The 23,812-nt window shown below is 43.3% G+C and overlaps 1 protein-coding gene across 11 annotated transcripts in view; it reads left to right on the top strand.

Annotated features, from left to right (window-relative positions):
• The window catches only part of NINL (ninein like), a 195,443-nt gene that overhangs the window by 93,173 nt on the left and 78,458 nt on the right, over positions 1 to 23,812 (top strand). For 10 of the 11 annotated variants that reach the window (XM_045443705.1, XM_045443706.1, XM_045443703.1 and 7 more), the window contains 6 exons: positions 3,320 to 3,513; positions 12,079 to 12,175; positions 16,034 to 16,212; positions 18,674 to 18,740; positions 20,725 to 20,915; positions 21,625 to 21,777. In XM_045443705.1, the coding sequence (XP_045299661.1) occupies positions 3,331 to 3,513; positions 12,079 to 12,175; positions 16,034 to 16,212; positions 18,674 to 18,740; positions 20,725 to 20,915; positions 21,625 to 21,777 (870 nt within the window). In that variant the 5' untranslated portion in view covers positions 3,320 to 3,330. Of the gene's footprint in view, positions 1 to 3,319; positions 3,514 to 12,078; positions 12,176 to 16,033; positions 16,213 to 18,673; positions 18,741 to 20,724; positions 20,916 to 21,624; positions 21,778 to 23,812 lie in introns of those variants that run through there. The other variant, XM_045443711.1, reaches the window with a different exon arrangement.

Below are 23,812 nucleotides of genomic sequence, written 5' to 3'. Positions count from 1 at the left end.
TCTGACTTTGGCTCAGGTCATGATTTCACCGTTCATGGGTTTGAGCCCCACTTCAGCCTCTGTGCTGACAGCTCAGAGCCTGGAGCCTGCTTCAGATTCTGTGTCCCCCTCTCTCTCTCTCTGCCCCTCCCCCACTCATGCTCGCTTTCTCTCTGCCTCTGTCTCTCTGTGTCTCAAAAATAAATAAACATTTAAAAAAAAATTTAAATGAAGAAGGCATGGAAAGATCTTTCAGATATCCTATATTTTTTAAAAGTTGAAAAATAGGGGTGCCTGGGTGGCTCAGTTGTTGGTTGAATGTCTGACTCAGCTGAGATCATGATCCCAGGGCCGTGGGACCAAGCCCTGAGTAGGCCTCTGAGCTAAGCCTGGAGCCTGCATGAGATATTCTGTCTCTCTCTCTCTCTTTCTCTCCCATTTGTCCCTCTCCCCCACTTATGCACACTTTCTCTTTCTTCAAAATTAAAAAAAAAAGTTGCAAAATAACACGTATGGTGTTACACTTACATAAAAACATGCATATCTATGTGTGTTATCTATTTATATAGGTCTGTGTGTTCATCTACCTCGTAGACTTGGGAATAATTTGAAAGCCTACACTCTAAGCAGTGCTTACCTCTGGGAGTGGAGTTGGGCTTTTGTTTTGCTTTGTTTTGTTTTGTTTTTGTTTATGTACTTTTAATTGCTTGAATTGGTTACAACTAAAAGTAAAATAGAAAAACTGGAGGATTTTTCACAATAGGTGTGTTCATGATTTGCGGAGGCATGGCCAGGTGGTGGTGGTTGGGGGCTGGGAGGATAGTTAGTAGTCAAGGCAACAGGGAGAGCATGCGGTGGGGGGAACATCTGCCTGGGGAAGTGTGGGTGTGTGGTAGGTTCTGCAGTCAGGGTCTCCTAGTCACTGCTCACCCTCCTCACCCTGATTCCTTGACTCTCTTTCACATACTGAATTTTGCCACTTGTCTTTCTTACCATTATGTTCTCCTGTCCATTTACTTCTGGCTTATCAAAAATAAGCATTGGCAAATATCAGTAGTTGTATGCAGCTCACCACAGGTGGCTGTTGTCTGCAAAAGGACAGAGCTCCCAGCTTAGGTGGAGGACTGACCTTGGATGAGAAGTGTGACAGATGTTGAGTTAGTAATGGTATTTAGTTTTCTGATTTATCCTTGATGTTTTTACATGTATATCTATGTTACTCCATGTTGTTTCTGCAGTCAAAACTGTCTGGGATGGGGCAGGTGTTCAGAGCTCCACCTATCCATGCCCTTTCATCACTTCCCCAAGCTTCTTTCTAGGAATGCACGCGTAATTTGATGAGTGGATAGAACAGGCCTGTTATCCTTTCACTCCTGCATCACACCTGAGGCTGAGATGCTGGCAGTCTTTATACCTGATCAGCAGGTGTTTAATCAGGAGCTCAGGGAAGGCAGTTCACCTTATAAGATCATAATGGAGATTCTATTCAAAGTCAGTTTTTTTACGTCACTGATTTTACTGTTTCCCTGAGTAAGACGATACTCTTGGTGGAGGGAGGAGGGGATTGATATGAACAGATTTCAATCCTTCATACAGGTTTTGTGCTGATGCAGACCTCCCTACCCCTCGTGGATGATGCATGGGCAAATACCATTGACATTAAAAATCATATCTTTATAGAATTGGCATTTATTGTGCTGTTTTTTTTTTTAATTTTTTTAACGTTTATTTATTTTTGAGACAGAGAGAGACAGAGCATGAATGGGGGAGGGTCAGAGAGAGAGGAAGACACAGAATCTGAAACAGGCTCCAGGCTCTGAGCAGTCAGCACAGAGCCTGACGCGGGGCTTGAACTCACGGACCGCGAGATCATGACCTGAGCCGAAGTCGGACGCTTAACCGACTGAGCCACCCAGGCGCCCCGTGTGCTGTTTCTTATTAGTAAGAGATGTTACTTTATTGTTTTGTGTTTATGAATTGTTTGATGATTAATGAGCTTGATCAGTTTTCCATGTTTGTTTACTTATCGCATCTCCTCTTTTCAGAATTGTCCACAGTCCTGTGTCTGTATAATATGCTGACCAACGTGAAGTCGCCATTGTTGTTGGTCAGAAAACTCCAGTGTTGGCAATATCATATGGTTCATCCTAGTATCTTTAGGACCTCGGTGTTTTACACGGCTTAGCAATATCTTTCTAGTTATAAAGTGTTTCACTTTTTATAGAATTTTTTGAGAAATATAAAAATGTTGAGAATAGAAAATGGAAATGTAGAATATCATAAAATCATCTGTTACCATTTTGGTGTATTTTTTTTTTTTTTACTATATTTCCCCCCAAGAATTGCAGAAGTCTCTTGATAGATTTGTTCTAGACATAAGTGAATTTTGTATGTGAACTGACCAGTACGTATCCCAGCTATTATTATTATAAAGTTTTTATCCTGGCTTGGTATTTTATCAACTGCACTTCCTATGCTGTTTAATATTTTTCAGAAATGTGTTTTTTAAGCCTGTTGGCTATTCTGCCATATAATTGTTCTGTAACTTAGCAATCTATTTTCTTTTGTTGGACATTTTATTTTCTTTTACGTTTTTGTCTGTCCTGAAGTACAAGGAATTTCTGTAAGATATTGTGTATGTGAAATAACTAGGTCAGATAATACAATTATTTAAAAATTTCTTGGTATACAAAGTATATTTCAGAAGGCATTTAATTGTCACTTTCTCCAGAAATATGTGAGAGGCCCCTTTGATGATAGCCTCAGTTAGCATTGGGGTTTTTATTCTTGATATTTGACAGTGGCAAAGAGTATCTTTGTTTTAATTTGAACATTTTATATGGTTATTATCCATATACTTTTTCTTTTGTGATTAAGTAACATCCTCTATATATTTTATTGGAGTTTCCATTTTTTATTGTAAATAATTTTATTTAGTAAAATTTAGTAACATTTTTACTTTATAAAGTATTTATAACTAAATACCAGTAAGGAAAAAAATACCATACTTGTATATATAGAGAGAAAAATTAGAATGTATGTTTGTCAAAATATTAGTAATGATATTTTTAGGTGGTGAAATTTGGGATGATTTTAAGTTCTCTATACCTATCTCTTTTTCCTGATTATTCTATAATAGATATTTTCTTACAGAACAAAGAAATTCTGGTTCTTTTGAACAAGGACTGGCTCCCCATTCACATGTTTCTGGCCTCTCCTGTAGAGGTCTCACAGGAGCACCCTGGATGCCACCATACCAGGCTCATTGGAGCAGTGAAAAAATGTGGCATGTGGCAATAAGAATGTACTCTTGTTTCTCTTTTCCCCCTGCCATGTCCAGCCTGCTATGGGATGGGTGAAGAAGAAGAGAACCACTATGTTTCACAGCTCAAAGAAGTCTACAGCAGCTGTGACACCACAGGGACAGGCTTTCTGGACCGGGAAGAGCTGACCCAGCTCTGCCTTAAGCTTCATCTGGAAAAGGAGCTGCCCATCCTTCTGCAAACACTTCTTGGAAATGACCACTTTGCCAGGGTGGGTATTTGACTTCATTCTCATGAGGAAAAGCACAGAATACTATAGTTAGCTGTAGGCATTTGAGAAATATCAGTTGACTAAAGAGACAGACCAAAGGAGAGTTACTAGGAAGTGGAAAACTGCTTTTCCTTCTGCTGAACTTCTACATTGTAGCAAGAGTTTCCTTAAGATTACTTTTTTTTTAATGTTTATTAATTTTTGAGAGAAAGCATGAGTAGGGGAGGGGCTGAGAGAGAGGGGGACAGGGGATGAGAAGTAGGCTCTGCACTGACAGCTGTGAGCCCCATGCGGGGCTCAGACCCATGAACCATGAGATCATGACCTGAGTCAAAGTTGGACGCTCAACTGACTTAGCCACCCAGGTTCCCCTAAGATTATTTTTTTAAAGCATAGTAACTTCCAGAGGTTTGGTTTGGTTTTTCCAGAAAGGTGTTTGAGTGATTTATTGGGGGCGGGGGATGGGATGGAAGGTTGGTATGGGTAAATGGTATGTGGTTCACAAACAAACACAAGGATCTGTGGGCAGCTGACATACTGTCATTGAGAGAAAGGCAACTTCAAACTACCTTGAAGGCAGACTGTCTAGTAAAATTACACAGCTTGAAATTCATTATAGCAGATGAACAAAGCAACTGCACACCACTGTTGCAAAACAAAACATAGATACGTATGTTGAGAGGTGTCCTGTCATTTCATCTAGGCCAGATCGAAAGTATGAACTCAAGTTGTTTTTGCTAGGAAATTCAAGGTCATCTAGAATGGTGATCTAGAATCTAGACTACAATTTGCTTTACTGACAGAAACACTGAAAAGTACCTCCTACTTTGTCCCTACTTCTTTTTTTTTTTTTTTTTAATTTTTTTTTTTTTCAACGTTTATTTATTTTTGGGACAGAGAGAGACAGAGCATGAACGGGGGAGGGGCAGAGAGAGAGGGAGACACAGAATCGGAAACAGGCTCCAGGCTCTGAGCCATCAGCCCAGAGCCTGACGCGGGGCTCGAACTCACGGACCGCGAGATCGTGACCTGGCTGAAGTCGGACGCTTAACTGACTGCGCCACCCAGGCGCCCCTGTCCCTACTTCTTAAATGTGTCCAGATGTTAATGTTTTAGTGTTAAAAACAGTGCCTGTTATCTCGTTGGTCATCTTTGAAGGAAGAACATTTTTTCCAGACAAATCAATGAAACCATTTTTATTTTGAATGATAAAAAAAAAAATCCAGCCTGCAGATTTTCCTGAATGGGCTCTTGGACAAAAACAAATGCAGAAAAACAAGAAAAAATCCCTCACTGCCAGCATAGGGAGAGAGTCCAGACGACATGTACCTCTTGTTACTTCCCCAAAGCACCCACTGCCCCATATTGCCAATGCCTGCCAGTAGGATACTGTTACTCCCTCTTGGGGAGCTCTGGCTCAATTAATCTGACCACACTCTTTCTCTGTCTCTCTTCATTCTATTCCTGATTTTTTTTATGGACTTAAGAACCAGGTGTAATTGTGATAATGTTCTAGCCCCTCTTGATATTACCTGGAATTGTATTTGGGAGCAAAAGGCACATTTGTTAAAATCACTCTGGTTATTCAAGCAGTATAAACAGATGATCTGAGTTTCTTGATTATTTTTGGCAGTTTGGAAAATTAAAAACCAAAAGAAGTTCACATTCAGATGACAGATTCTGCTGATTGAACAATCACATCATTCCAGAGCTTTCCCCCACTTTATCCTTTGTATGTGCAGAAATGGTACAAGATTTAGAAACATCAAATTATGATAGGGAAAAAAAATATTAGTATTGGAGCATCAGTTAAGAGAAAAATCAACTTGGGTTGTTTGAGATTTCTGGTTTCTCCCACATCACCTGTATCCTGGAAAAGAGTTCCTATGAGCTATAACTCCTTCCAGGAGGCTGGATGTTTTTCCTCACACTTTTATGGGGAGGTATGTTAGAAGGAGACACAGACACTCACAGGCATTGACAGGAGCCTGACCTTTTCTGATTAACATCGTCTCTTAATAAAGCTCTGTGTGTGTGTTCATCCATCTTTCTGTTTGTCCCAACTCCTCTCTCTTATGGTGAAGATTTCTGCTGCCCTTAGTGCTCTTGAGTCTCATCGGAAGTTGTCCCTCCTTCTCTCTCTAACATTTCAAGAGTAGTGTCCACACCAGCTGATGCCTCTAGGGGCCCTGCATTTGTCTCCCTCCACCCCACCCCACACTGTGTATCACCTCCTCTGTGATTGTATAGTCATGGTAGATTATTTCTGCTTTCAGAGCTTTTACTGCTCCTCTGCTTCATCCCACACATGGGGCATAGCTCACACAGCCAGCATTTAGGTGGATTCTGTAGAGGTTTTAGAGGAAGCTGGTGTCAAGCCAGAAATGTCCAGATAGTTGTCAACCACTTACCACGATAGAAACCAAATGGTGAAGATTTCAGGATATTTCAAAGAAAATCAAGATAAATCCTTTATCCACAAGAATTGATTGGCTTTTTAGTTCAAATATCACATATCCAGTTTCCTTGTAGTAACTAATATATGACATCTTGTAAATGTTAGTCATTGATACAGTAATCCAGTTATAAAAATGGATAACTATTATAAACAACATTAATTTTAATTAACAAGGTAATCTTTTAATGCACTGAGGTTATGCTCATTTTTAATTCCTATTTCCTGTGAAGGAAACATTATCAAGGTCTGGTTTCAAGCCAGAAATTAATCTGATCTGATTCCCTTGGAGTGTGGGGAATTTCCATGTGCATTTTATGTTAGGTTCTCTTTTTTCTTTGTTAGTAGTGAGGACCTTACATTGAATATTTTAAACTTGTGCAGAAAGAGAATTTTACTCACAAAAAAATAATTATTTCTTTAATTGAAATATAGTTGACATACAGTGTTAAATTAGTTTTAGTTGTACAGCATAGAGATTGGACAAGTCTATATGTTATCTCATGCTCACCACAAGTGTAGCTGCCATCTGCCACCATACAACGTCATTACAGTATCGTTGATTATATTCCCTATGCTGTTCCTTTTATCCTCGTGACTTATTCATTCCTTAACTGGAAGCTTATATCTCCCACTTCCTTGCATTCATTTTGCCAGTACTCCCACTACCCTCCCCTCTGGCAACCATGTTTTCTGTATTTATGGGTCTGTTTTTGCCTTTTTGTTTGTTCATTCGTTTTATTTTTTAGATTCTATTTTTTAGACCCCAAGTGAAATCAGATGGCATTTGCTTTCTGTTGACTTACTTCACTTAACATAATACCCTCTGGGTCCATCCATGTTGTCACAGATGGCAAGATCTCATCCTTTCTTATGACTGAGCAGTATTCCTTTTTTATTATCTATACCACATTTTCCTTATCCATCCATCTATTGATGGACACTTGGGCTGCTTCCATATCTTTGCTATGTTTATTGCAATAAACATAGGGGTGCATATACTTAGAAAAACAATTCTTGACATTGTATTACTGAAAATAATTTTAAAGTTGAAAGTGATTCTTGATCACACTGTCCAGCCTCTTCATTGTGACGAGTGAGTCTGAGATTATACGGAGATGATGGTATGTCCTATTCTGTGAAGCACCTTAGTGCCATGGGGTTGCTCTTCCCACTTTATTGAAGGAAAAAGACACAGAAACACATATAAGCACAGTTAGAATAGTATCAGATAAAATGGCAATACACTTGGCAAGCGGATCTCACTACTATTTGATCGTTAGAAGAAAGTCATCTGATGAGTGTTATCAAAGACACAAAAGAAATCAGAGATTAGATCAAGCAAAATTGTCATTTCATTCTACTTCTATGTATTCAACAAGTATTTCTGAACACTTAATATGTGCTAGGCAACATGCAGAAGCTAGGGATGTGATAATGACAGAAATACAATGTCTATCTTCATATGAAGTGACATATATGCAAGATATTCATTCTAGCAGTAATTCAAATAGCAAAATATTGGAAACAGCCTTTTTAATATGAGATTGATTAAGATAGATCCATATGATGGAATTTATGTAGTCCTAAAAAAAAAAAAAAGTATGAACAGGCTTCAAACATTCTGGTAGTGGCAGGTTAGCAAACTCAGGCCAGCCTTCCTGTATGGGCTACTAAAAAATGCTGAACAAAATCATAAAAACAAATATCTTGAAAATGGTAAAGAGCAAGCAAGTCATGGGCACCTGGGTGGCTCAGTTGGTTAAGTGTCCAATTCTAGATTTTGGCCCAGGTCATGATTTCGCGGTTCATGAGTTTGAGCCCCACAACAGGCTCCACGCTGGCAGTGTGGATCCTGCTTGGGATTCTCTCTCTCTGTCCCTCCCAGATCTCTCTTACTCTCTCTCTCTCAAAATAAATAAACTATAAAAAAAAAAAAGAGAGCAAATAAGTCAGTGAGGAATTACCTAAAAATCTCTAATAAGTCATATACTGAAAGATGTTAAGCTCATCACGCAAAACCCCATTAGTGTTGAGAAACTGTGAAATTGATGTGGCCTTTGGGACCTCAGAGGACCAGGGAGATATGTCAAAACCCAGGTTCACCCAAGGTAGAGAATCTGATAAACCAGCCCCCAATTTAAGGGAGGATCTGAATCAGCCATTGTGTCTTTTGCTGTCTGGACTTGTAGTCCCCTCAGTGGTCTAGATAACCTCACTTATCTGAAGGTGGTCCTGTCCAGGTGGTGCCCTCAGGCATCTGGCAATAGCAAATAAAAGACCTCTCTTGACAAAGTGCCATCATTCAAGATCTGTAATTATTCCTAAGTAATAGTCAAATACAACCAGCATATAATCAAGGATAGCCAACACACAAATAAGGCAGGATGAGCAAGAACCAGGGGAAATAATAGGCAACAGAAGCAGGTGCACAGCATGTGAGGTACTGGAATTACTGCGAACAAAATATCAAACAACTGTGGTTACTGTGTGAGAAGAGATTTTTTTAAAAAGCTTGAAAATACCTATAGGAAAGAGGGAACTCTAAAAAATGATATAACAAATCTGAACAAAGAACCAAATACAATTTTTAGAACCGAAAAGTGTGATCACAGGCCAAAATTAAAACCAATGTAGATTAGACACAGCTGAGGAGGAGCTGAGGATTCCATTCATTAACTGGAATCAAGAATATAGCATGAAGATAGAAACAGAAGAGAAGGTAAAGGTAGAGTGAGAAGGTCCTACATTCCAACATCCCTTTATTTGGAATCCCAGGAGAGAGGAGTGAATGAGGTGGGGCATAATGTGAACATATAATAGCTAAAAAAACAAATTTCTGGAACAGGTTTGGGATTCCCCAGATCCACTGAATTCCAAGTAGCATAAATGCAAAGAAATCCACACCTAGCCATATTATTGTAAAACTGAAAGTAAACAGAGAAATCATCATAAAAGCAGCCAGAGATGGGTATACAGGATCTCTGTATTTTTTCCTATAACTGCGTGTGAATGTATAATTCTCTCAAAATGAAAAGTTTAATAATTTTTTTTGAAAAGAAGTCTGGGAAAAATAGATGTATCTTGAAAATGAGCCATAGTTAGATTGACAGCTGCCTTCTGAAAGATAACAGCGGAAGCTGGAAACCAGTGGAAAGGTATTTCCAGTGTGCTAGTAGAAATCAACTGGCAACCTGAGTTCCATACTCAGCAAGGTCCTTTAAGAGTAAAGGTGAAAGAACACATCAGTGAAAAGACGAATTCTGCTCAGTTAGGAAAAGATACAGAGGCAAACATATCCCATAAACTATTTGCCAGAAGTGGCATCACATGCTAGAGACAAAAATAAATGCAGGGGCGCCTGGGTGGCGCAGTCGGTTAAGCGTCCGACTTCAGCCAGGTCACGATCTCGCCGTCCATGAGTTCGAGCCCCGCGTCAGGCTCTGGGCTGATGGCTCGGAACCTGGAGCCTGTTTCCGATTCTGTGTCTCCCTCTCTCTCTGCCCCTCCCCCGTTCATGCTCTGCCTCTCTCTGTCCCAAAAATAAATAAACGTTGAAAAAAAAATAGTTAAAAAAATAAATAAATAAAAAAATAAACAAATGCACAAATAATCCAATGTCAGGTCATAATAACACATGTATCCTCAGCAGACAGCTGCATTTAGTGCTCAGCAGCAGTAACAGAGTTTTGCTCATTCAAGTTCTGTGCCAGACTTGGGAAGCATGCTTGCACCTACAGCCCCAAACCTGCTTTTTCAGCATTTACTGGTGACCTCTTGACCTACCTAATCTCATCTGTTGATTTCTTTCTGTGTGACTTTTATTAAATCATCCATAGAGAAAAGAGCACATATCAGAAGTATATACTCAATGAATATCCCATGCTGAGTGCACCTGGGTAACCAGCATCCTGAATCCCTCCTCATGTCCTTTGCAGTCCCTCTTTCACTAAGGCTACCAGCTGTCCTGATGCTAGCACCATGGATTTGCTTTGTCTGTTTCTGAACTTTATATAATGGAAATACACAGTACATGCTCTCTGGTTTTTTTTTACTCAGTATCATATCTTTGTCAGTGTTTTTTTTTTCCATCATCATATTTCATTGTCTGACTATATCATAATTTATTTACCCATTCTATTTATGGGTATCTGGGTCATTTCCACTATTCTTTTAATAAATTTTTTTTCTACTTAAAAAAAGTTTGCTGAAAGTGAAGTAAAAACATTTCAGACAATCAAACTAAAAAGAGCTTAGCACCAGCATACTTAAGAAAAATGAAATTCTAAAGGATGTACCTCAAATAGATGGAAAATTATCCTAGACAGAAGGTCAGAAACACAAAAATAAACGAAAAACAAAGCAGTAAATATTTGTATAATTCTTAATGAACATTGATTATATAAAGCAAAAATAATATTTTGTAGGAGGTTAAAATAGAGTGAATTAAAATATATAACAATTGATAACAAAGGCGTGAAAGTCAGGAGTGTAGTAAATGAAATTAAATTGTTACATAGGTTTTGTATTGCCGTGGAAGAGGGTAAAAGTATTGACTAACAGTAAATTTGATAAGCTGGGGATGCACATTGTAATTTTTAGAATGAAGGAAAAGAGAATGGAAATAGAGTGCATAACCTGTAACTTAGTAAAGGAAAAATGAAGTCCTAAAAAAAAGGTCAGTAAATCCAAAGAGAGGAAACAAGGGAGAAAACACAAGCAGAAGCAGATTGAAAGCACACTGTAGAATAGATTTAAATCCAACTATATCAGTAATTATGTTAAATGTAAATAGACTAAGTAGTTAAAAGATAAAGCTTTCACAAACATCAGAAATATAAGGATATAAAAAACTAACATTATTAAAATTTGATGGAAAGGTATAGCATGTAAATACTAATCAGAAGAAAGCTAGTCTTTATGGTAAATAACATTTCCGAACTAAAGAGGGTTAGCATTTTATAGTGATAAAAGATTCAGTTCACCAAGAAGATTCAAATGCATATTCTATGACCCCGCAATCCCATTCTTTGGCATATACACTAGAGAAACTCCTAAGGACAAATGTGCAATAATGTTTAAAGCAGTTTTGGGTTTTTTTGTAAATAATCAGACACTGGAAACAATGGGAATATCCATCAGCAGGAGAATAGTTAGTAAATACACAGTTAAACAATGGAATGCTATATAGCAGCAAAAAAGAATTATGCATGGCAGCTTGAATGAGTATTACAGAAGTAATATTGAGTTTTAAGAAGCAGGGGATAAAAGAATATATGCATATAATTCCATTTAGATCAAATTTGAAAGGAAGCAAAACTAAGCCATAATGCTCAGGGATGCATACAAATGTATAAAAGCAAAGATGTTATTACTATAAAAGTCAGAGTAGGGGGGCGAGTGATTTAATCAAAAGGAGCCATGGTGGAGGCCCCTCTGGGATGCTGGCAATATTCCATTTCTTGATGGGGTGGTGATAGCTTGAATATTTTCTTTATGTATATTAATGTTTTATGATCATCAGATACCCCTTTTTGGTTCAATTTTCTAATTATGTTGTTTGATGTACTTATTAAAATTTGTAATAGGGTTTTGTTGGTGATCAGTTTTTGGCTTGCTTTCCTTATTCTTCTATTTAAAAAAATTCTTAGGGGTGCCTGAGTAGCTCAGTCAGTTAAGCATCTGACTCTTGATCTTGGCTAGGGTCTTGATCTCAGGATTGTGAATTCAAGCCCCAAATTGGGTTCTGTGCTGGGTGTGTAGTCTACTTAAAAAAAATATTGAGGTCTGTGAGTAGCTCAGTTGGTTAAGTGTTCGAGTCTTGACTTGGCCTGAGGTCATGATCTCACAGTTCGTGATTGTTGAAGCCCCACATCAGCACAGAGCCCACTTGGGATTCTTTCTCTCTACCCCTCCTCCATTGGTGTGCACACACGGTCTCAAAATAAAATTTTTAAAAATCTTAAGTGAATATTAGAAAAAATGAAATGAATGCTCTCAGTGCTAAAGGCAGCAATATGTTCCATGTGAGAATATAAACAAAAGGCTAAGGTATTACATATGTCATCTGTTGAAAGTAACACTGACCTCTGTTTTCTTACATTTACCAGGTTAACTTTGAGGAATTTAAGGAAGGTTTTGTGGCAGTGTTGTCATCAAATGCTGGTGCTGGCCCCTCAGATGAAGACAGTAGTTCCTTGGAATCTAGTAAGAGGACTTTCTCTACTCACCTTAAGTTTTTTTCATTATTTATCTGTTACCTTCAGGAGTGTGATATTCAGACTGAAGGATATTGGTAGGTCTGAGAATTAAATCCTAACTCCACTGTCTGACTGCCAAGCTGTGTGGACTGGGATGAGACATTGGATTTTTTTCTTCTTTTATTTCCTTATTTGTCCATAGTGTTGGAAAGGAAAAGCTCTATTGATTTCCTTTACACATAGCACTCTGAATACTTCTGGCACTTCTGGTCACCAAATGCGTGGTAGTTTGTCCCACACCAGGCAATTCCCCAGCACCATCTAGGTGTCCTACATTGCAACTCAACCCTGACATTACCTCCCTGGAGATAGCCTTAGTCCTACAAGATGGCCCCCACTTCAGATGCCAGTCACAAGTCCAGCTTGTTGCCTCTCTTTCTGACTGGTTGTAAGTCAGAGATTCCCACAGCCCCTTCCTTAGGTTCAATTCATTTGCAAGAGCAGTTCATAGAAATCAGAGCAACAGTTTACTTACTAAATCACTACTTTATTATAAAAGGATAGAACTTGGGAACAGCCAGATGGAAGAGGGAGGGGCACAGGGCAAGGTGTGGGGAAAGGATGGAGAGCTCATGCCCTCTCACCACACACCACTCTACCCCAATCTCTGTGTGTTCACTCCAAAAGCTCTCTGAACCCCATCCTGTTGAGTTTTTATGCAGGCTTCATTACATAGGAATGATTGATCAAACCACTGGCTATTTATGACTGAATGCAACCTCCAGCCCCTCCCACTTCCCTGGGGGTCAGGTGTGGGGCTGAAAGTTCTAACCCTCTAATCACATGGTTGGGTGTCCAGGCAACCAGCCCCCATTCTGAAGGGCATTCTAGGAGTCACCTCATTAACATAAACTCAGGTTTGGTTGCCAGGGATGGGGTGAAGACCAAATATATATTTATTATAAATCACAGTATCACAGGTGTCAAATAATACTGCGTGCTGTCCTTACAGCATGAAGTGTTGACAAGATAAAGTAGAACTTTATATCTTCAACTGTGGAGCAGTTGAAGTTTCAAGATTTGAAAGCTCAGTGCAGACATAAGGTATATCTAGACCACTGAGGTTGGCAGAACAGATAGGATGCCACCAGCCTTGGGAAGATCTGACCAGGAGTGGGAGCCATTACATGACCAGCAGTCATTTGCAGATGTATCTTATGTCAGGCAGTAGTGTTGTGCTGTGCTGACATGCCTGTCATGGGAATGGGGCTGGAGGGACAAAGATAGAATTTCCAAATGGAAGGGACATCCTGAGGAGGAATGCCCCCTGGCTTTGGTAATGGTCAGGAGGTGGAGGGAGGGCATGTAGGTTGTGGGTTGAGGGTCAGAAGATGGTGATGGACATTCTCAGTGCCTGTTCCATTGGACTTCAGGCTGTGAATGACAGCTACTTGATGTGCTTCAGACCCATCTTGGCTACCTGTGGTGAGTATTGGGCAGTGAGTGAAATAGGGCATGGGGCAATGTGTTTGAGTTTGGAGGTATGGTATTGATGAGATCGAGGAGGGAGCTCTTTTCCTTCTGGTCCGCAGCAGGCTCCTCCCACAGTGGACCCTTGGTCTAGAGCAGGTGCATGACCAGATAACAGGGATAATAGTGGGAGAGCTTGGGGCAGGGGAATGGGGAGTGGAAAGGATGATACCTCACATCAGTTGTCTTCAGTGTGCCAGGCTCACAGAATCCTGTGGCATTATCATACCCATTATTCAGATGAGGAACTGAGGGCTGATGTGTGAAGGGATTTGTCCAAGATCCCACATAGATCTTGGAACTGTGGCCAAGATTTGAGTTCCGGTTTTCCTGTTGTAAGCACTGGGCCCTTGTATACACAGTGTAGCCAGAACCCGCTCCTTCAGCTGGCTGCTAAAGGCTACACGGCACCTGGGTATAGTGTAGAGAACCCTGCATGACCCCTGGGCCATTCGCTGGTCACTTTGTCTGACACTGTTCTTCTGAAAGAGGTGAAGAATGCCACAGGCCTTTACTAACACAAGATTTGGGAATGTGGCATGTGATCGTGGATAGGAATGGAAGAGCGATGCCCAGGGTCCCTGACACTATATATGCTCCTCCCATGCTAGAGAATGTGTGGAGCTTCTAAACTTAAAACTAGATCTCTGGCATGCACTCAGTTTCTCCAAAGAGTTAAGAAAGTATTCTAGGACTTGTGGTTTTTCCCCCCTCTTCTTTCAATTCTTTTGTTTTCTTTGCCTTTTTCTTTTCTTTCAGATCTCAAAGCTGTCCTCAATTAAATGGTCATATGTGTGGCCTGAGACTCCTTCCCTTCATGGCAGATCAAGGGGACATCAGAGCCCCTCTGATTTTTCGGCACTTGGTTTCCCAACTGTGCCCCAGCTTCCCATTTCCTGCCTGATACGACTTTCCTTCTTCTTATACCCCCTCAAGGTGGAAGGAGGATTCTTCTCCCACCCACATCAGCCAGCCCACAGCCTCTCTGTAACCAGAAACGATGCTCATATGCAAGAGCCTGAATTCACTGACTTTCACTTACCCTTTTGGCAGCTCTCTGGTGGGAGCCTTTCTCCATATTTGTAGTTTGCCCCTTCTGAACACTGCTGGGTTGCTCCCTCCTTTTTTCTCTCTGCTGGCTTGGAAACTTTGCCATCCTCTTCAGTACATCACATGCCTGTTGTCCCAGGCTGATTGGTATAATTTATGATTACCTTCAAGTGTCCCAGTGAGGTGAGACATGCTATAGTCACCCTGCATATTGTCAGCTGTCTTAAATGTCATGCTGTCACTTCATAGTCTGCACATCCCACATGGAACTTGGCATCTTCCTCCCTAAAACTCCTCCCTCATCCCCAGTGTCTGTCTGTCACTGGCATCACTGTACTTTCAGTTGGCCAGGCTGGACCCAGCCCCTTCCTCTGATGTGGTCTCAAGGTCAGGAGTCAGGGGTCAAGGTCAGGGGGGATGGAAGAAAGGAATGATGTGGTACTTGACCTAAAGAAGCATGACACCTTTCAGTGAAATTCTGTTTTCCTGGCCTGGAATTACTTCATTGGATCCTATGCTTTTCTTTCCAACTGGCCCATGCTGGCTGCTTCCCTCTGAACCTATGTCGTGTCCTGGCTGCTGCCCATGATACCCTCTCCAAGTCTGTTTCTTACCCAAATTCCTCACAGAGTCAGTATCATTTCTTCTCTGCCTGAGAGGTCACATTGTGTACAAATGTGAACAGGTAAGGAGGGAAGAAGAAAATGCAAAGGGTTATTAGGGTTTAAGAGATTCTCATGAATCCCAGACTAAAACTCATGCCTGCCTTTGCCCCAGACTTCAGACCAGCAGAGTTTGAGCCTCCCTTGGCTGTGTGTGAGGTCCATGCCTGCAGCTCCCTGACAGTCCTGTCCAGATGGGGTCCTGAACTAAGCAGGGTAGGAAGTGACCTTCTGGTCTCTAGAACAGTATGTTGCTGGAATATTGGAGGGTTTTTTTTCTTTGTATAAAAAGCTATTAGTATTAGTCTCTTATTATGTAAACAAAAAGTCTTTTTGTATTAGTAGTAGTCTTTTACTACATAAAAGCAGTATGCTCAGAAAACTTTAAATAGCACGCAGAGTTTAGAGTAGAAAGTCCCCATCTCCCAGCCTGGGTTTCTCAGTTCCCTGCCTGAGGAATAGATTGACCACTGTTAACTGCTGTCTGTGTTCTTCCAGACATTTTCTGTGTGCTTCTGTGAGAGCTACACTCCGTATCTTGAAATGTGTTCTGCAGTGTGCACAGACCATCCGCTCCCTGTCCCCCCCCACCCCCTCCACCAAACCTCATATTTTCTTTCCAGCTGCCTCACGTGCTGTCCCACCAAAGTATGTGAGTGGCTCTAAATGGTATGGTCGCTGGAGCTGCCCTGAGCCTGAGCCATGTGGCTCTGCAACAGGAGCCAAATGTTTACCAGAACAGCAGGCGAGGGCCACTGGGAGAGGCCAGCTCCACCGCTCTGCATCTCTGGAAAGTGTGGAGGTGGGTCCGAGTTCCTCCTTTCCCCACCCTAGGCCACCATCTCATTTAGTCATTGTGACATGACTATAAGAGGATGTGAGGGGCAGGTGGGCATTTCTGGGCATCTCAAGTTGCCAGAAACAAGGGTGCAGTTTGGGGAATGACATTTCATTCTAAAGTCTGGGGTGCCTGGGTGACCTAATTGGTTAAGTGACTGACTTTTGATTTTGGCTCAGGTCATGATCTCATGGTTCATGAGATCTAGCCCCATGTTGGGCTACATGCTAGGTGTGGAGTTTGCTTGAGGTTCTCTCCTTGTCTCTCTCTCTGCCCCTCCCCCCCTCATTCTCTCTGTCTCTCTCTCAAAATAAATAAATAAACTTAAAAAAAAAAAAAAAAGAATTGTTAAAGTGTCTCTGGGTCTGTCTGCAGGGAATTCTGGCCAGAGTGTACTTCTTCAGACATTAGGGCAGTGGAGAATTTGTGCTAAAATCACTTGTTTCTTTCCCTCTCCTGCTTATCACCACCAACTTTCCCCCCACCACTGTGAGAAGGCTGTTTTTTATGGTTTCATAAGAGTGAGAAAAGAAAGAAAGATGCCTTTCTGGTGCCCTTGTAAGGTTAGGAACTTGGAAATACCAATAGGCCCATGGTCCCACCTGCCTTGAACACTTGGAATATACCAAGAATATACCACTTACAATTTGGCAAACATGTGCTGAGACCTCCCAGGGCTCTGAGGGTTGATTCTATCCCCCCATGTCCCTAAATTGTTCACTGCTGCCGAGATACTGCAGAAGATGGTCTGCTGGAGCCTTACAGCCTTCATGTCAGGAAATATCCATGGGGCAGATCCATAACTTTCAAGTTAACTGTGGAGTCCTTAGACTTATTTTCAAGAATTCCAGAAGGTTCCTGGTTCCTACTCTCTGTGATGTCCATTTTGTCAGGTGGGGCTTTATGGGGACTTATCTTCAATAAGACCCTCACATTAATTTGATTATATGTTCAGCATTTATTGAGGCAAGCATATCTATTTAAATCCTAGAGTTTCTTTGCTTAGGGACATGCTATGCCTGGGTAATACCAACAAATCCCAGGCATTCACTTTTTTATCGTTTTTAACTTTGGTCTGCAGGGATAGAGGTCTAAGGAGTCTGCTCTATCTCCATTATGCTGTTCTGCTTTTTAAAACCATCTTTGGGGGCGCCTGGGTGGCGCAGTCGGTTAAGCGTCCGACTTCAGCCAGGTCACTATCTCGTGGTCTGTGAGTTCGAGCCCCGCGTCAGGCTCTGGGCTGATGGCTCAGAGCCTGGAGCCTGTTTCCGATTCTGTGTCTCCCTCTCTCTCTGCCCCTCCCCCGTTCATGCTCTGTCTCTCTCTGTCCCAAAAATAAATAAAAAACATTGAAAAAAAATTTTTTTTAAACCATCTTTGATCCCTGGAACTAGAACATGGAGGAATGCTGTTTTTAGGGTTGTCAGTTGGGCTGAATGCATTAGAAAAATGGGACATACCACCTGCTCCCAGATTCCACTCTCACTTCAGTGCTGGCTCTGAGGAGTGCTGAGTCTTGGCCAACTTGGCATTCCTTCCAGAATCAGATGTGGGATGCATAGCACCTGTCAGAAGCAGACTTTGACTTTGTAGTCAGCCAACTTGGCCACAAAAACATGAGGTTTTTACCTGAGTCAAGTGTTTCTTTAATTTTTTTTTTTTTAAGACAGACAAAGCATGAGCGGGGGTGGGGCAGAGAGAGAGGGAGACAGAATCTGAAGCAGGCTCCAGGCTCTGAGCTGTCAGCACAGAGCCCGATGTGGGGCTCAAACTCACGAACTGTGAGATCATGACCTGAGCCAAAGTTGGACACTTAACCAACGGAGCCACCCAGGCGCCCCACAGTCAAGTGTTTCTTGATGGCCTGCCCTCTTCAGGGTACAGCTTGCAAAGGGCACTGAGGAGTCAGTGCTTGCTATGTATCATGCTGTCCCTGGAGCTCCTGGAGGGACAGGGAGAACTACTCTCCCTCCAACTGTTTGCTGAACTGATCTGGATGATAAGGGACAGGGTACAGAGAAGTGAAGACCATCAAGCTTGAGCAAGATAATGTCGTGCAGTGGAAGGTTGACCATACTCCCTGGCCATTCCTCTCCAGTGCTGGTGTCCGAAGCCAGCACCACAAGGAGGTGTTGGTTTGGGGAGCATTTTTCATTCCTGTTTGGGTACAAGTGCTTGATTATGTTTTTAGTGTTAACTACTGATGACTTGGTTTATGTTGAGGAGCCTCATGTGTCTCTGTGTCTACATTGTAGTGCTTGGTCTGTGAGAAGGAGCTGTTCTGTGCCCGTGCCTCACGGCTTGGTGCAAAGGCCATCTGTAGGTGGGGGGTTTTGCCCGAGGAGCTGCATCTCACCAGCTGTTTGTCCTCTTCCTCAGTCCCTACCTAGCTCCAAAATATATCCTTCTTTTCGTTTTTCTACAGAGTCTCAAGTCAGATGAAGAAGCTGAAAGTGCTAAAGAACCTCAGAATGAGTTGTTTGAAGCACAAGGTAAAGCCACAGACTCATGGTTGGTTCTCCCTATCTTTGATCAGTGCTTTGAAGTTCAAGGAGCTGACTTGTTGGTCGGTGAGCCAGCCATGTGTAATTTCCTGGGAAGCATGCAGAGTGGGTGCTGTATCTGGTGGGCCCCTTCTCCAGAAGTGGTCCCAGCCAGGAGGTAGTCACTTGGTGCTCAGCATCCCCTGAGGTCAGATCCTTGGACAGAGGCCCCTGGCCAAGGGAGCAGTATGGTTGGGGCACATCTCGCAATCTGTGAGGACCAGCATGACCCCAGGTGGTAGGCATGGCCTGAGGTCCCAGGCCTCTTGCACTCCCTTCTTAATGTGCCAGACCTGGGCACATCGTCTTCCTGGCTGTGTGCAAGCAGTCTTGGCAACCTCCAGTGGCTCTGTGTCTGTGCTCCAGATAAAATAGCAGATGTGGTCCTGGCCCTCAGGAGCCTTGCAGGGGCAACTCGAAGGCAAAAGCAGGGGTACATAAGATAGCAGTGTGCCCACATGTGCATCTGGGGATGCTTTAAACATGCCTTCCACACAGAGGAGAAAGTGCAGAAACTTTACTTGGAGAGGGAGACCACAGTTGACCTTTTGAATTTCTGCTGCAGTAAAAAATCAGCAGTTGGAACTGAGCATGATCTAGATTGTGATCCTCAAGGACGAGAGCCATTGTTCAGTGTTTAACTTAGTGGATGTCAGGGGAACTGACCTGAGCGCCCACCTCAGCTGTTGGACAAAGCACATAGATAAGGAAGAGCAGCCAAGTGATCACATCTTAACCGTCTTGGTTTCAATTCTAAATCTAGGGCAGGAAAGGAAGGTTGTGCACAGTGCAATTTTGGGTCTCTCTGCCTGCAGAGCAGGTTGGGTTCTTCCTAGCCTCGAACAGAAACCTTTTCACTGGGTTAGAATTGAGAGTGTGCATGAAACTCACATCAGACCTCAGAGGATTTATTTATCTCCCTTTCCTGAGAAATAAACCCTAGTATCAGAGGTGCTTTTATGCTTTTACTTAGAAATTTCAGACACTTTATGCTGGAAGAGATCTCAAAAAAGGCATTTTCCAGGGTGCGTGAGTGGCTCAGTCGGTTAAACATCTGACTTCGGCTCAGGTCATGATCTCTCAGTTTGTGAGTTCAAGCCCTGTGTAGGGCTCTGTGCTGACAGCTCAGATCCTGGAGCCTGCTTCAAGATTCTATGTCTCCCTGTCTCTTTTCCCCTCCCCTCCCTCAAAAATAAACATTAAAAAAATTTTTTTAAGGCATTTTCCTCAACCCAACACAGTGTTGTTCATGAGCACACAGGCCTGGCTTTCCTCAGGAAAAGTGACTTTCTTGTTCTTAGTTGGGCTATCAAAGTAATTAATGTCAAAGTAGCCCATTACCCAAGCTGCTGATGGGAACTTCAGTCATGTGGAGTCTGAGCTGCCTCTCTGTGTCAGGCTGGGTGGCATGGACCGACTGTAGAGGGAATGTCTGGCTTGAAGCATGGCTCATGCATGATGGCTTCTCACGGGCACCCCCAACGTCTGTCCATTCCACAAGTTGTTTCTCTAGCAAAGCTCAGAAACATTAGTTTCTGAAATTTATTTTTTAAAAACTAGGGTTTTTTTTTGTTTTATTTTGTTTTGTTTTGTTTTTTGTAAATACAAATAATGCAGCCCTCTTTTATATGCTTCCAGTGGTCGGACTTTAGGAGGTTCCTTTGAGAAAAAGCTTTCCCCACATGGACCAGAGGTTCCTCCCACCCCCACCTACATTTTATTATGAAAATTTGGAAACACAGAATGAAGATGAAAGAATCGTATTGTGAACAGCCATGTACTCATCACCTAGATTCCACCTTTGATGCTTCACTACTCAAGTGTGTCCACCTGCCCATCCATCTGATTTCAGAGTCAGTTGCCAGCATTGGTATATTTCCCCTAAGTGCTTCTACCTGGACATCAGGTTTACCTGTCACTCTTCCTGCTTCAGGCCAGCTGCCAGCTTGGGGTTCTGAGGTCTTCAGATGCCTCCAGAAGCCCTGCAGCCTCTCCCTGGACACCCCTGAGAGCCGGGTTCGTGGCATCTGGGAAAAGCTAGGTGTTGGCAGTAGCGGCCACCTCAGCGAGCAGGAGCTGGCTGTGGTCTGCCAAAGCATCGGGCTCCAGGCACTGGAGAAGGAGGTGAGAGGGTCTGAGGCAGACCACACTCAAGGACAGGTTCTTTGTGGTGGTCAGGTTGCTGTTGCATCTGGAGAGTCCCTTCACCCTCCAGACACTGATGTGGTTGTACTACTTTGTGGTCTAAAGTCCTCTGGTAACTCCCAGTGCTTCTGCTGAGGTCTGCGCCCACACAGGTCATGTATGGCCTGCCTCACCAGCTTCTGAGCACCTTCACTTATGACCCTTTCTCTGCCTGGAGTGCCCTTTCCCCTTCCTGCATTGCCTAGTTCTACCGCCCAACCCAGATGTTATGCCCTTTGAGGCAGGCTGCACTCCCTTGCAGGGGCCAAGGGGAGGGGAGTGGGCAGTGGTGATGTGATGGGGAAGTGCCTCCTTACTAAAGTTCCCCTTAGTCCTGCTGTCCTTGCTGTTCTCTGAATTGCTGGGGGCCCAGGACCCCCTCCATATGTATGTCTTCTTCCTGCCATCCAGCAAGTTACTCTGAATGGGTATTTATGGAATTAGGAAGTGCAGGTGGCACCCCTTCACAGCAGGGTGGAAACTGACCAGGTATGTAGATGTCACAAGACAGAGTCGGGGGACATCAGGTGTGTCCCAGGTGAGTTTGGTAAGGACAAGCAGACTGCCCAGGGAAGGCCTGGGTGGTGGTGACTGGCACCCAGCTGCTTGTGGGTGGGGCCTCAGCACAGGTGTGGCGGCTTTTGTCTAGGAACTGGAGGACCTGTTTAACAAACTGGATCAAGATGGAGACGGCAGAGTGAGTCTTGAGGAATTCCAGCTTGGCCTATTCAATCACGGGCCCACTTCATTTCCAGAGTCTTCCACTCCCATCAAACCAAGCATGTCCTGGTCTCATCACCAGGTAAAATGGGATGATTAAGCTTTGAACCACAGCAGCAACTGCTGTCACTCTGGCCTTCATCATCTTCACAGACCTGGGAGTTGGTGGGAGTATGTACACATACGTGTGTGAGTGGGAGGCCATGTGATTTAGATTCTAGAATCACACAGGTCTTCTGCTGATCTGGCATTGCCCCTCCCTAACTGTGTATCCCTGAATGAGTTACTTGCCTTCTCTGAGCTTCAGGCTCTTCATCTGTAAAATGGTGCCTACCTCATAGGGGTTTTATGAGGATTACATGGCAGTTCCTCGATTTTCTCCTCAAGAAGCCTATCCCAGTGTACCTTCCATTAGAAGAGCTTCTTCTCTCCTCCCCATTGTGGTGCAGTGAGAGCATTCGGTACCTTCCCTAGGAGTAGCTCTCCAGGTACTCCTTTCCTTGTACTCTCCCTGTGTTGTGTTCCTGAATTTTATCTCTCATTCAAATACCAGGTCTCTGCAGATGGAGAAGAGCAGATTTTAGGCGGTTATTTAAATTGTGATCTCATTTGCTGACCGTTGGCTCAGCATTTGGTTTTTCTCCATCCCAGGAGAGGAGAACCTCCCTCTTCCACCACAGGGCAAGGTTCTCTGGGGAGTCTTGCCAGTGCTTCTCTGCTGATGTGGCTGATCCTGTAGTTTGTAGGTGGCGGTACAAGATCAGTAATGTTGTTTTCTGCTGCACTAGGTGTAATCTGAGAGTCCCATTTCTGAATCTAAACCTGATAAGAATGGAGAGAGAAGAAACTAGGAGTGTTAAAGGAAAGTGTCAGGCCATGTAAGGTCAGAGGCCATGAAGTCCCACCAAGTCATGCTTGGAGCCAGTGGAGGGAGGGTGCCTCCTCTGTGGTGGAGCTGCCCTTGTTCCTGTGTCCCAATGAGGAAACACAGCTGGACAGGACTCTGAGCCATGGGGCGCAGGAATGAAACCAGGCAGGACCCACCTCTAGTCAGATGCAGGTGCCCAAGAACACTGACTACCCAGGAAGTGCCCTGAGCTAACACAGCTGCAGGTAGAGGGTGTTGCATCCTGTGTGTGTGGACTCTTGCATGGCATGGTGGTGCTGGGCCCTCAAGTATGTGGCCCAGCACCCCCCTCTCCTGCTACACCATGATGTGCCTGTCCCCAAGTTCACAGTCCTCACAAAGGAAGCAGGTGGGAGGGAGACAAGGGTGGTCCAGGTGCATTTGGCTATCTGAGCTTCTCCACTGTGGCCATGGCATGTTTCTGACCATTCTTGAGCTGTCTGTCCTCTCCCCTTTTGTAAATGGAGTCACATGCCTACTTTGTAGGGCTGTACCTAGCACAGCTTTAGTAAGCACCCAGTTCCTAAGTGTTTATGAAGAGATAGGGATATGGCTGAGAACAGATGAGAGCATATGGGCCTGTGAGTACCTGCTGAGGTAGTGAGTGCCAGGAGGGAGGTGCTGGGCTGGGAGGGGGTGTCAGAGCAGAGCCCTGGAAAGTACCCAGCCATGGAAGCATTGGAGGGGAAGTGTTTCAGGCAATGAGAAAAGCCTGGAATTTTGGGAATAGCAGAGACTCCTTTGAGGGGAGTTGAGAGGAGGCCAACAAGGAAAGTGTTCCCTGGGGGCAGCGGGGGGGGGGGTGGGTGGGTGGCGGAAGCCCCAGTGGCCAGAAGGAAGGGACTGTTTTTCCTCATTCTTATAGCCCCAGATAGCAAATGCTGGTTCTGAAGAGAATGCCAGCCTGGGGCAGAAAGCAGTCTTGCTTGATGGATTCTCATAGCCCTTAAGCCTAACAGGTCAGCTTTCTGGCCAAGAGATTTTTTTTCCCCTTCCTCTTAAAACTCTCCAATTCTGTCAGCTATGAGATGTGTTTCTGAGGCCTGAGCAGATGGGTGACTTTGTTTGGGCCTCTTCTTTTAAGCCTGTCTTGGGTTTCTTTCCACAGGCTGGATTTCTGAGCATTGGCATGTGCCTTCTCTAGCTTTTTGAGGCCAGGTGCACACCAGTACTGATTTGGGAGAGAGAGGTTAAAACCCCTTCATGCCTC

Source organism: Leopardus geoffroyi, chromosome A3, assembly GCF_018350155.1.
Source record: "Leopardus geoffroyi isolate Oge1 chromosome A3, O.geoffroyi_Oge1_pat1.0, whole genome shotgun sequence".
In the NCBI taxonomy this organism is placed as follows: domain Eukaryota; kingdom Metazoa; phylum Chordata; class Mammalia; order Carnivora; family Felidae; genus Leopardus; species Leopardus geoffroyi.
This window is presented reverse-complemented; position numbering and strand designations above follow the sequence as displayed.